Here is a 12,787-nt window from a genome sequence, read left to right as displayed (position 1 = left end):
AAAGTGGAATGTGTATTCTTTTTGTTTGTTTTTTGAGACAAGGCCTCATGCTGTTGCCCAGGCTGGAGTGCAGTGGCATGATCACAGCTCACTGCAGCCTCGACCTCCTGGGCTCAAGTGATCCTCCCACCTCAGCCTCCTGAGCAACTAGGACTATAGGCACGAGCCACCACACCCGGATAATTTTTAAATTTTTTTGTAGAGATGAGGTCTCCCTATGTTGCCCAGGCTAGTCTCTTACTCCTGGGATCAAGCAATCTTCATGCCAACGGCCTCCCAAAGTGCTAGGATTACAGGTGTGAGCCACCCAGCTGAAACATGTGTTCTTACACCACTCAAGTATCAAGGAAGAGAGGTCAATGCTTATCCTCCTGGAAATGCCACTGCAAGTAACAACTGGAGATTGAAAAACTTAAAACTTCACTGGAAAAATAGGGTGAGATAGGTCAAGATTTTAAGTAAACTCTTGTAAGCCTTTTAGATTTTATGTTCACTAAATTAAAATAATAAAGATAGCATGCTACAGAGAGTGGTTATTTTAATTTTATTTATTTATTTATTTTTGAGATGGAGTCTCGCTCTGTCGCCCAGGCTGGAGTGCAATGGCATGGTCTTGGCTCACTGCACCCTCCGCCTCCCAGGTTCAACTAATTCTCCTGCCTCAGCCTCCCGAGTAGCTGGGATTACAGGAGCCCACCACCATGCCTAGCTAATTTTTGTATTTTTAGTAGAGATGGGGTTTCACCATGTTGGCCAGGCTGGTCTTGAACTCCTGACCTCGTGATCTGCCCACATCGGCCTCCCAAAGTGCTGGGATTACAGGTGTGAGCCACTGTGCCTGGCCTAGAGTGGTTCTTTGTACACTTTAAATTATTAGTAGTGATACTATTTAATAAATTTCCACATACCATCATTTTCTACTTGCCAGTAAATTAGCAGCTCACTCTCTAGAAATTTTAAAAAGTTTATGAACTCTTCCTGCTTTGTTGTATACTAGAGGTATTCAAAAAGTTCATGGAAAATGCATATTACAGAAAGACTGTGCATGGACTTCAAAAATTTTTTTGCAGCAAAATAAACTTGTACTAACTTATTTTAATATATCTGACCAGGATTTGGTTTGAGTCACTAAAAAGGATAAGATATCAGTTTGAAAGAACCCCTGGCTGGGCATGGTGGCTTGTGCCTGTCATTCTAGCACTTTGGGAGGCTGAGGTGGGCATATCGCTTGAGCCCAGGAGTTCAAGACCAGCCTAGACAACATGGCAAGACCCCGACTCTACCAAAAAAATACAAAAATTAGCTGAGCGCTGTGGTGTGTGCCTATAGTCCCAGCTGCTCGGGAGGCTGAGGCGGGTGTATCACCTGAGCCTGGGAAATCGAGGCTGCAGTGAGGCATGATTGTGCTACTGTACTCCGTTCTAGGTAAGAGTGAGACTCTGTCTTTAAAAAAAAAAAAGAAAGGAAAAGAAAAAAGGAAGAGCCCCTATCAGAGTAACATGAATTCTGCTAAAATTGAAGCAAGAACAAACATCAAATTCATGGTGAAGCATGGATGGAAGAATTGTGAAATTATTGATGCTTTACAAAAAGCTTTTGGGGACAATGCCCCAAAGAAATCAGCAGTTTACAAAACGATAACTCATTTTAAGAAGGGGCCAGAGGATGTTGAAGATGAAGTCTGCAGTAGCAGACTATCCACATCAATTTGTGAGGATCTTATTCATGCTCTAATTAAAGAGGAACAATGATTAACAGTAGAAACAACAGCCAATACCACAGATATCTCAACTGGTTTGGCTTATACAATTCTGGCTGAAAAATTAAAGTCGGGTAAACTTTCTACTTGATGGGTGCCAAAACTGTTGTGCCCATATCAGCTGCAGACAAAAGTATAGCTTTCAATGGAAATTATAAACAACTGGGATCAAGAACCTGAAGCATTTGTTTGAGAAATTATAACAGGAGATGTAACAACTTCATAGTACAATCCTGAAGACAAAGCACAATCAAAGCAATGGCTATGAAGAGGTGGAAGTGGTGCAATAAAAGCAAAAGCAGACAGGTCAAGAGCAAAGGTCATGGCAACAATTTTTAGGGATGCTGAAGGCACTTTGCTTGTTGACTTTCTGGAAGGCCAGAGAATGCCAACATCTGCTTATTGTGAAAGTGTTTTTAATTTTTTTTTTTTTTTTTGAGACAGAGTCTTGCTCTGTCACCCAGGCTGGAGTGCAGTGGTGTGATCTTGACTCACTGCAACCTCCACCTCCCAGGTTCAAGTGATTCTCGTGCCTCAACCTCCCAAGTAGCTGGGACTAGAGACTAGAGGCACATGCCACCACACTCGGCTAATACTTGTGAGTCTGTTTTGAGAAAGTCAGCCAACGCTTTAGCATAAAAATGCCCAGGAAAGCTTCAACAGAGAGTCCTATCCCACCAGAAATATGCTCCTAACTCATTCCTCTCATCAAACAAGGGCAATTCTGTGAGTTACAATGGGAAATCACTAGGCATCCACTTTACAGTCCTGAGTTGGCTCTTCTGATTTCTGTTTCCTAATCTTAAAACATCATTAAAGGGCACCAATTTTTCTTCAGTTAATAATGTGAAAAGATTATATTGATATGGTTCAATTCCTAGGAGCCTCAGTTCTTCAGGGATGGCCTACATGACTGGTATCATCACTTACAAAAGTCTCTTGACCTTGATGGAACTTAGGTTGAGAAATAAAGTTTATATATTTTTACCTTTTAATTCCATTTCCCAAGATCTTTTTGAAGTCCCCTTGAATAATAAGTATACACAGGAGGCAATTTTTTCACTGTTTGTCACAGTAAAAGTTATTTCATGTTTTTCTGATTTCATTATTTCCTGGGCCCCAGAGATGCTTTTACCCAATTTTAGCTCCTTCACCACTGTAGATCTCTCCTTCTAAGATTATTATGTGGAAATTTCTACTTTTGCTCTTTATTCTATATTACCTTCCCTTCCTGAAGCCTAGTTCCCGCTCTAATTATTCCCATGAGAATTTCCTTAAGGATACTCAAAGTGAAATCCTCATGATTTGAAAAAGATATACAGAAGCAAATCCACATTGTGGAAAATTCTGTTAAAGGGGAATTCAGGGTTGGAGAGGGATTATTATACTATTTTATTAAAATTATTATTTAGCAGAAATCCAAGAAACATATATTTTTGTTAAGACATCAAAATAATCTTACTTAAAAAATTATTAAAAGGGAAACAGGGTCCCTGTGATTATTAAAATCCCCCTTTCCAAATGAAATCAAGTTAGAGAAAGTATCCTAGAGGCAGACCCAGAATCAAGCTTTCATCTGTTCACACAATTACTGGTTTGCTATCCATATACTTAAGGACACAGTCACTAAGTATGTGATCTGTAAAGGAAAACTGACAGGCCTATCAAGGTAGCCTCTAAAATTTAAACTGAAATTAAGTAAAAGAACAAGGGAATAGCAAATATTACCATCTTGGATTCTGGTTTCTGGGAACCCCTTCCTGGGATGCTCCTGTCGTTTTGTAATCTTCTTTCTTTTTCCTGTTTTAGTTCTAACTCAAGCTGGTTCCTGAGTAAGTTGGAGAGGAAAAGGATGAAAAATGGGAATTCTATACAGACATATTCTCTAAAGAATGCCAACCCCTTGTTTTAAAGTGCAGTAATTAAGTTAAGGGCTTGTTGTCAGAGAGACAGGTTTTTAAATGATAATGCTGCCACTTCTAAGCTTAACTATGTGAATCTGGACACATTTAACATCTCTAATCTCTACTTTTTTTTGAGACGGAGTCTTGTTCTGTCCCCCAGGCTGGAGTGCAGTGGCATGATCTCTGGTCACTGTAACCTCCGTTTTCCAGGTTCAAGCAATTCTCCTGCCTCAATCTCCCGAGTAGCTGGGATTACCGGCACCCACCACCATGTCTGGCGAATTTTTGTATTTTTAGTAGAGATGGGGTTTCATCATCTTGGCCAGGCTGGTCTGGAACTCCTGACCTCAGGTGATACACCTGCCTTGGCCTCCCAAAGTGCTGGGATTACAGGCATGAGCCACTGTGCCCAGCCTTAAACTCTACTTTAATCTGAAAGTGGAGGCAATAATATCGCTAATAGGGTTGATATGAAGATATTAGGAGAGTTTGCATGTGAAGTGCTTTGTAAAGTATCTGGCACACAGTAAGAATTCAGGAAATATTATATATTATTATTAGTGTTATTTTGGCTAATAATTACTATTTATCTGGGATCTTGGGCTCTAATTTTCTAATTCTTTGATCACAAAGCATGTTGATCGGATTTGGGGAATGTTGAAGTACGTGAAGCTTTCTGAATTCCAATTCCAGAGAAAGGACATTGCAAAGACAGAGCCAACCTGGCTGTAAGTCATGAGACCCCTCTTCTTGCTGTCTACTCTAAGAATTACCCATGACCACCCTGTCGGCTCAAGCTGCCCCCTCTTCACCGCTGCCTGGTGAGCTCCTCGACTTCCAGCTGCAGACTGTTGATCTTGTCTCCAAAGTCCTGTTTGAAGAGCCGGTTGTCCAACTCAGCAGACTGGCGGCTTCGCTCAGCCTGGCGCAATCTGGATGTGAGCCACATGAACTTGTGATAAAAAACAAAAGCCATGGTGGGGAGAAAGACCAAGTTCACAACACAACATAAAATAACCCAAGGAAGAATGCACAGAGAGACAGAGAGAGGAAAAAAACTTTGCAGGACACAGGTAAAGAAATTATGGGGGGGGGGAAAGATGGAAAAGAAACAAATTCTAAAGAAAAGTAAGATGAAGGTGAACCAGGCAGAGGAAAAGCTGATTTTCCATTTTTTTTTTTATTCTAGTACTACAGTTTACAGCCATTAGATGATAAACAATAAAACATCACTTTTTAGAAAATCCATATCCAAAGCCAACCTCAAGTACACAGTAATTTAAGTTAAATCCACTTTAAAAAAAAATTTCCTAATAGGTTTGGTACTTAATTTTTCTGTCTTACACACATAACTGGAACTTGTAAACGGGCAACTACCTTCTTATATGTGGAATTATAGTTTTTTCTTGTCCTTTCCCCCAAACCACATATATTAAATCATGGGACATTATATATCAACCCTCACCCAGGCTTTGGGTTATTCTATAAGGAAAAGTCTTTGTCAGAATTTGGCTGTCTCCTTCCTTTCCCATTCCCACAAAAGACGTGTGACTAAGTGGACAAAGAACTCAGCACTGGGCCTGTTTAAGACTCTGACCATATTCTCCAGAAGATTCTGATCGATGTTTCCTTCTAAATATCTTATAACTTTGCACCTATACAGAAGCATGTTTTAGAAGGTAAAACACTTGGGGCTTTATATAATAGAATTTAAAAGCATGCTATGTGTAGGTTTTAGAAAGTTTAATTTTGGCATTTGATCACTCCTTCCAAATGCTCACAGAAAAGGCAACCCATCACCACAAAAGGATGATGAAGAGAAGAATATAGTAGGAGCTTTGTTTATATAGGTGCAAATTATAAGAATTAAAATAAGTTCGAGAGCACAGGATCTTCCACTTCCATAAAGTTGGTCTAAACATATGTTCTTTGACTTGATTTTGGTTCAAGTCCAATCTGTGCAGGGACCTATATAAGCACACATGGAATCCATCGTACACTCTTAATTCTGGTTTTGCCAAGAAAAAGATAAAGAATTTTAAGAGCTGGAAGCGAAGGGGTTATCTGTGTCCCCACCTAAGCAGCTGAAATGCTGCAAAGCATACCAGAAAGAAAAAAAAAAGAGAGAAAAAACCCCAAATATTTTGTTAGGACCTTTTGAAGGAATGAAGGCTTATGTAAAGCCCATCTTTTCAAATCAAAAATCATCTTAAAAATTAAAGTATTTATAGGATTATTTACAATGTTAAAGCCTAGAGAGGGTTAGTTTGTGGTCACTTATAGATAGAAGCCCTGCTAATATTGCTTGTGGATATCTACTGGGAATCTGTATTTTTGTACTAAATAATAATAAAGAATATAAGTTTATCATTTATTTCCTATTCTGAAATGTTTTTCTAATAATTCAATTATTAGCTTCCCAGAACCTTTAGCAAACCTCCATCTGAACAAAAAGTAACAGAAACTTTTAAGTAAATGTTTCCAGGTAAGAAATGACAGGTCAGGCAGAATATCAACATTCATGTCTATACCCTGTCCTTTTTATTCCAATAAGAAAAGCAGGATATGAAAAATGGGTACTGCATCATTTTTTTTAATACGACAGGAGTGTTTCTATTAGAATCATTCTCTCTGAACTGCCTAAGTAGGAAGCGGAACTGCAGGAAAATGGCAGAGGTAGAAGATGACAAACATAAGGAGGGTTTCCCCAAGCGTCCACATTATTATGTTATCATAAGTTACCTAATTACTAACTTCATCTCTGTATATTTTAAAGAAATATAAGGATGCTGTTTTTTCTTTCTTTTTTTTTTTTCAAAAGTCACTAAGGCAAAAAAAGTTGCAAGCAATCTTGGTTACTGAGAATAGAAGTGTAGTGAAAGTGAAATACTAAGTACTATCCTTGTCTTGGGGATTAAACCTACATAACAAAAGTGAAAAGGGGTCATGGTCTAAGAGACACAGCACTATTTTAGAAGAGTCTGAGTTCATGTGGTAGTTACCTCTAGTTCATTACACTGCAATGGCAGAACAGGCTTGCAGATACAGACATGAACAATGCACCGAGAATCTGATATTATCAACGACTGGGTTGTAAAGGCATCATTAATATATGTACAGAGCTTCAATTCCCTAGGCTTTTTCAAAAAAGTGGTATTTTTATTTATTGGTCAACTCAGAAATAATTTCTCAAAGTTTACTCAGCTTTTAGTTAGGAACTTATACCAATTTTTCTAACCCTGGGGAGAAAACATTAAGAAAAACACCCAACCTACATCTCCAAATGGTTTTTTAAAAGTCCAACAAATTCAAAGTCAACTTTTTGGTGACATTTTATAGGGAATCAGAGCTTAAATGTAATAGCTTTCAGATTTCTTCCTTTTACAATTAAGTTGTGATATCAGACTTGCGACGTGCCAACTGAAAAATGCCTAATGATGTTTTGGGATCAGTTTATTTGCTGCACTATTTAAGGTCTTTGCCTGTTTCACCAAATCCTTTTCACTAAATAAAATAAAAATGACAATGAAGTGAAAGGGGAATGAGAAAATGGATAAACAGGAAACACAAAAATAGTAAGAGAATAGGTCAGCTTAATATTCAAAGAGATGTCATTATTTCTTTCTGTTTGCTTTAAATTCCAAGTCAAAGCATCATTGAAAATGAATTTGATACATTTCACTTCAAAAGCACAATTTATGAACAGTAAAATCATTTTGTTAAATCATAAACATATAACTATGTACGAGCAAGTATATAACCGTCTTTCCTAGGTAAGACTGATACATTTTTATTTGGCTGTATAAGAGGTTTCAGGCTTATTTACAAATTTGCCATTAGGTTTTGAGTAAACATTAATATGCATTGCTGTTCAGGACCCTTACTAGTTAAGAATCATCTGAATATAAGAAGTCACCCATTAATCCACTCATTCATATATCTACTGAATGAATCCTTATATATTCAAAGCACTGTGACAGATCTAATGAAGGAACTCAAAAGATTAGTTAACTAATCTCAGGGAGCTTACGCTCGCATCGGAGGACACATATATAAAGGGTTAAAAGGTAAAGTAGACAGTGAGAAGAGCCATAAACAGTATAGATAAATATGAATATGAAGCTATGGGAATTCCCAGAAAGACAGATCATTTCTAGCTGCAAAGAGGTATCAGAGGAAACTCTGGGGAGGTGGCATTTGAGCCTAAACTTAAAAATGAATAAGGGAGTGGGAAGAATTAGGACATTTCTAACTGGTGGAACTATTGGGAAAGAAATGAATGAGAAAACTGGGAAGTACGTCCAGGGACCAGTAGTTTAGTTTTGCTCAAGTGCAAGAAGGGTGACGAACAGGTGTTGAAGGTAGAAATATCAAATGACCTTGGGTGCCATGCCACATTCAATCTTGAAGACTCAGCCATTTCTCTTGGCTGCTGAGCTGCCAGACAGAAAATGGTGGTTTCACACAAACAGAGAAAGAGAGTAGCATAGGAAGAAGATGTGCTTTGGGCAGACTAAATTGTAGATACTGGTGAAAGATAGCTGCCCAAAGGATGAAAACTCAAGACTGGTCTCCAGATGCAGGTAAAAGCTGGGGAAACACACTGGAGGTGACAGTGGAAGCTACAGAACTACCCAGGAGAAAGAAAAGGGAGATAAAGAGAAAAGGGTTAAAGAAGGGAAAGATCCAGAATAGATCCTTGGAGGACACCTATCTCTCACTGCCTCTATATACCCCAGCATCCAAGTATTCAAAGACTTTAGTGATGAACAATAAAATCACAGAATTACATACATATATTTAAGAGTCCTTTCATGCTTTTAAGTATCCTTCCCCTAACACCTGATTCTGATAAGGGTTAAGAGTTCTGATGTTCAAAACAGTCATCAAAGGTTGACCTTTCCTTTTTTTTTTTTTAAGGCTAGTCAAGTAACTGACATTTCCTAAAAACATTTCAGTCATACCTTAGAAAACACACATAATATTTAATTGGCTTTTTTTCTACCAGAATGTCTTATGCTAATTTGGAAGAATTTCATATATTTTCTATTTGCAAATGTACAGCACATTCTCTTCACTATCAGCACTGACAACCCAAAGTGTTTCATTAAAGAACCAGGACTTTTACCTTTGTTCAAGTTGTTTAATGGTAGCAGCCATCTGATTAGTCTTCTCTTCCAAGCGACTGTTTAGTTCACTTTTCTGTTTTACTCCTAAGTCTGAACTCTGTTATGGAAAATAATGATAAACAACCTGTATAACATAAATCCTAAAATTACAACCACACATGCCTTTTGAATCTAACGGTAAGTGGGAAAACAGAAATGTTCATATATTTCGGTATCGGTTAATCCTCAAATGGAAATAAAAGCAATTTATCTAAAGTTAGTACTGTTATTTGTAGTGTTATCACAGTAATAGTTCATCAATGTATCACTTTCCAGTGTAAAAGCTAATAGAATATGTAACTCAGCTGGCATAGTAGACTGCAGAATATAAATTATACTATAGGATAAAAGAGATCCTCACCCTCGTATAATGTGAAAAGTGGTCATGGTTTTCTATAACAGCAATACAGGATCCCATGACGGTCTGATTCTGAAAGTAGTTTATTGGCAGCTAGCATTAAAATGAGACGTGATTCTTTCCTCTTGTAATTAAAGTGTGATTCTGGAGGATAAGATGGAAGAAGGGGAGCCCCAGGATTTTAGAAAGCCAGTGAGTCTATTCCTCATACTTCCCCTACCTGCAACTTAAAGGCAAGTTCGTGCTTGAGAGCTCTGAGGTCATCCAGCTGCTGCCGAAGAGATACCAGGGCATCCTGCTTCTCACAGACATCCTTCTCCAGCATCTTCATAGCCAATTCCATCTCCTGCCTCATGCTGATCTGCATCTCCAGCTCTTTTTCAACATCCTGCCCCCAAAGGTAAGTAAATTGCTTACACTCTGTTTCTTCAACTAAGTACAAACCATAATATTTCACAGGAAAAAGTATACCAAAACTCTCAGGTCAAATATTCTAGCAAAACAGCTTAAGCTATCATTCATTTTCAGAAACATTAACAATAATTAATTGATAATGAACAATAATTAGAATACACAATAACATTTATAATAATGTTTATAATAACATTTATAATAACATTTATAATGTTTATAATAACATTTATAATAACATTTATAATAATGTACAAATCTGAAAAACCTGCTAAGCCAAAGGTAGTGCTATTTAATATGTCTAAAACATACACATATTTGAGACACTTCATTAGACCTTAAGACAACTGATGGTCATATCTTATTATAGAAATATACATATAGGATTACAGTAGTCAGCACAAAATGAAGCAGTTGCAATCCTCCTAAATGTGAATGTTGTTGATATATTCAAGAGCCCAGGGAACCCAGAGGACCATCTGGGTCCCTGGGGTAACATCGCAATTACTGAGGATGACTAGTATGGTTAAGAGGCTAACAGAAATTTTTTTTTTTTTTGAGATGAAGTCTAGCTCTGTCGCCCAGGCTGGAGTGCACCGCCTCGATCTTGGCTCACTGCAACCTCCACCTCCCGGGTTCAAGCGATTCTTCTGCCTCAGCCTCCTGAGTAGCTGGGACTATGGGTGTGCGCCACCACACTCGGCTAATTTTTTGTATTTTTAGTAGAGACAGGGTTTCACCATGTTGATCAGGCTGGTCTCAAATTCCTGACCTCGTGATCCGCCTGCCTCAGCCTCCCAAAGTGCTGGGATTACAGGCGTGAGCCACTGCGCTCAGCTGCTAACAGAATTTTTAGTTTACTTAACATGATACCTCTTTTTGTCTCAACCATTATTACTGCAACATTATTTGAGTGATCAAAGACACAAAGACATGAGGATCTTCTGCATCTGCCTTGTGCCTTGGGCTCACCTAGGACCTCGCCTACTTTCTTAGTTTCCTTCCTTCTTAACATTTGTCTTACTGTGATAAAAGGATATGAATTTTTTTTTTTTTTTTTTGAGACAAAAGTCTCGCTCTGTTGCCCAGGCTGGAGTGCAGTGGCCGGATCTCAGCTCACTGCAAGCTCCGTCTCCCGGGTTTAGGCCATTCTCTTTCCTCAGCCTCCTGAGTAGCCGGGACTACAGGCGCCCGCCACCTCGCCCGGCTAGTTTTTTTGTATTTTTTAGTAGAGATGGGGTTTCACCGTGTTAGCCAGGATGGTCTCGATCGCCTGACCTCGTGATCTGCCCGTCTCGGCCTCCCAAAGTGCTGGGATTACAGGCTTGAGCCACCGTGCCCAGCCAGGATATGAGAAATTTTAAGATTTTTATTATGTGCCACTTCACTGAGATTCTCGTTTTACATGATTAGCATTATAGAAAACGAATCATATCCCTTCTTAAAATGCTGACATGTATTATTTCTGCGACCTTTCTTATGAAAAGTATTACATTTTCAGATCTCAGTCACAAACACATAGAAGGCAAACGCTAAGTATTTTAAGGATGTTAAAATAATACCACTTTGCTTTCAAAAAATCTGAAATTCTGGCCAGGTGCAATGGCTCACACCTGTAATCCCAGCACTTTGGAAGTCCGAGGTGAGTGGATCACAAGGTCAGGAGTTTGAGACAAGCCTGGCCAATGTGGTGAAATCCCGTCTCTACTAAAAATATAAAAATGAGCTGGGTGTGGTGGCAGGCGCCTGTAATCCCAGCTATTTAGGAGGCTGAGGCAGGAGAATCTCTTGAACCCGGGAGGTGGAGGTTGCAGTGAGCTGAGATTGCACCACTACACTCCAGCCTGGGCAACAGAGCAAGACTCCATCTCAAAAAAAAAAAAATAAATAAAAAATAAATAAATAAATCTAAAATTCTGTTATATTCTGTCAATTTGTAACATATATATATTTTTGAGACAGGGTCTCCCTCTGTCACACAGGCTAGAGTGTAGTGGTGCAATCTCAGCTCACTGCAGCCTTAACTTCCTTGGGCTCAGGTGATCTCCCTCCTCAGCTTCCCAAGTAACTGGGAATACAGGCATGCACCACCAAGCATGGTTAATTTTGTAATTTTTGTAGAGATAGGGTCTCCCTATGTTGCCCAGGCTGGTCTCGAACTCCTGAGATCAAGTGATCCTCCCAAAATGCTGGGATTACAGGTGTGAGCCATGGCGCTTGGCCTGTAATAATTTCTTAGTACAAGTTAAGTCACTCCTTACTTTCAGGCTCCTCTTTATTCTTAAAGACTTTCTGGGGAGTTCCTTGTGTTTGTCACACTATCTAAACTCCAAGAAGAGTTAATATGTGAAAACCAGGGGTTATTAATATAATAACACTAGCACCTGGAGAAAATCTAGTATAGGAACAGTATCCCTTATTATAAATTCTTTTTTAAAAAAGTATGATTGACACATAGTAATTTATGGTGTAGAACATGATGTTTCGATAATATAAAAATTGTGTAATGACCAAATCAGAGAAACGAACGTATCTATCATCTTAAACATTTATCATTTCTTTGTGATGAGAATATTCAAAAGTCTCTTTTCTTTCCAGCATAAAGAAAAGATGAATATTTAAGGTGATGGGTATCTCGAGAACACTGATTTGGTCTTTACAAATTACATGAGTATATTAAATTATCATATGTACCCTGGAACTATGTATATCTATTATGCATCAATAAAAACAACAATAACAACAAACCTTTCTTCTAACTATTTTAAAATGTATATTAATGTTAACTCTACCACACACTATGCAACAGAGGACCAGAACTTATTCCTCCTATCTAACTATAGCTTTGTACCTGTTGACCAATCTCTTACTATCCCTTGCTTCCTCTCCCCCTAGTAACCACCACCTTACTCTCTACTTTTATGAGAACGTTTTAGATTCCACATGAGTGTTATCATATGGCATTTCTCTTTCTGTGTTTAGCTTATTACACTTCACATAACGTCCTCTAGGTTCACCCATGTTGCCACAAATGACAGGATTTCATTCTTTTTTATCGCTGAATAGCATCACATTGTGTTTATGTACCATGCTTTCTTTATCCATTCACGTGTTGATGAACACTTAGGTTGATGCCATATCTTGGCTACTGTGAATAATGCTGCAATAAACATAGGAGTGCAGATTC

At 38.5% G+C, this 12,787-nt stretch overlaps 1 protein-coding gene across 26 annotated transcripts in view; it reads right to left on the bottom strand.

The window, feature by feature from the left end:
- The window catches only part of RUFY3 (RUN and FYVE domain containing 3), a 105,810-nt gene that overhangs the window by 10,773 nt on the left and 82,250 nt on the right, over positions 1 to 12,787 (bottom strand). For 13 of the 26 annotated variants that reach the window (XR_005239122.2, XM_037994705.2, XM_037994707.2 and 10 more), the window contains 4 exons: positions 9,410 to 9,577; positions 8,792 to 8,889; positions 4,476 to 4,595; positions 3,488 to 3,587 (listed from right to left, as the gene is read on the bottom strand). Coding sequence is in view for 18 of the 26 variants with exons in the window: in XM_037994705.2 (XP_037850633.1) it covers positions 3,488 to 3,587; positions 4,476 to 4,595; positions 8,792 to 8,889; positions 9,410 to 9,577 (486 nt within the window). In the remaining 8 variants the exon portion in view is untranslated. Of the gene's footprint in view, positions 1 to 3,486; positions 4,616 to 4,824; positions 7,168 to 8,791; positions 8,890 to 9,409; positions 9,578 to 12,787 lie in introns of those variants that run through there. The other 13 variants (XR_005239124.2, XR_012093353.1, XR_012093354.1 and 10 more) reach the window with 6 other exon arrangements.

The sequence above is a fragment of the Chlorocebus sabaeus genome, chromosome 7, assembly GCF_047675955.1.
Source record: "Chlorocebus sabaeus isolate Y175 chromosome 7, mChlSab1.0.hap1, whole genome shotgun sequence".
NCBI classification, from domain to species: Eukaryota; Metazoa; Chordata; class Mammalia; order Primates; family Cercopithecidae; genus Chlorocebus; species Chlorocebus sabaeus.
Note: the sequence above shows the minus strand (reverse complement) of the source record. Positions and strands in the feature narration are given on the sequence as shown.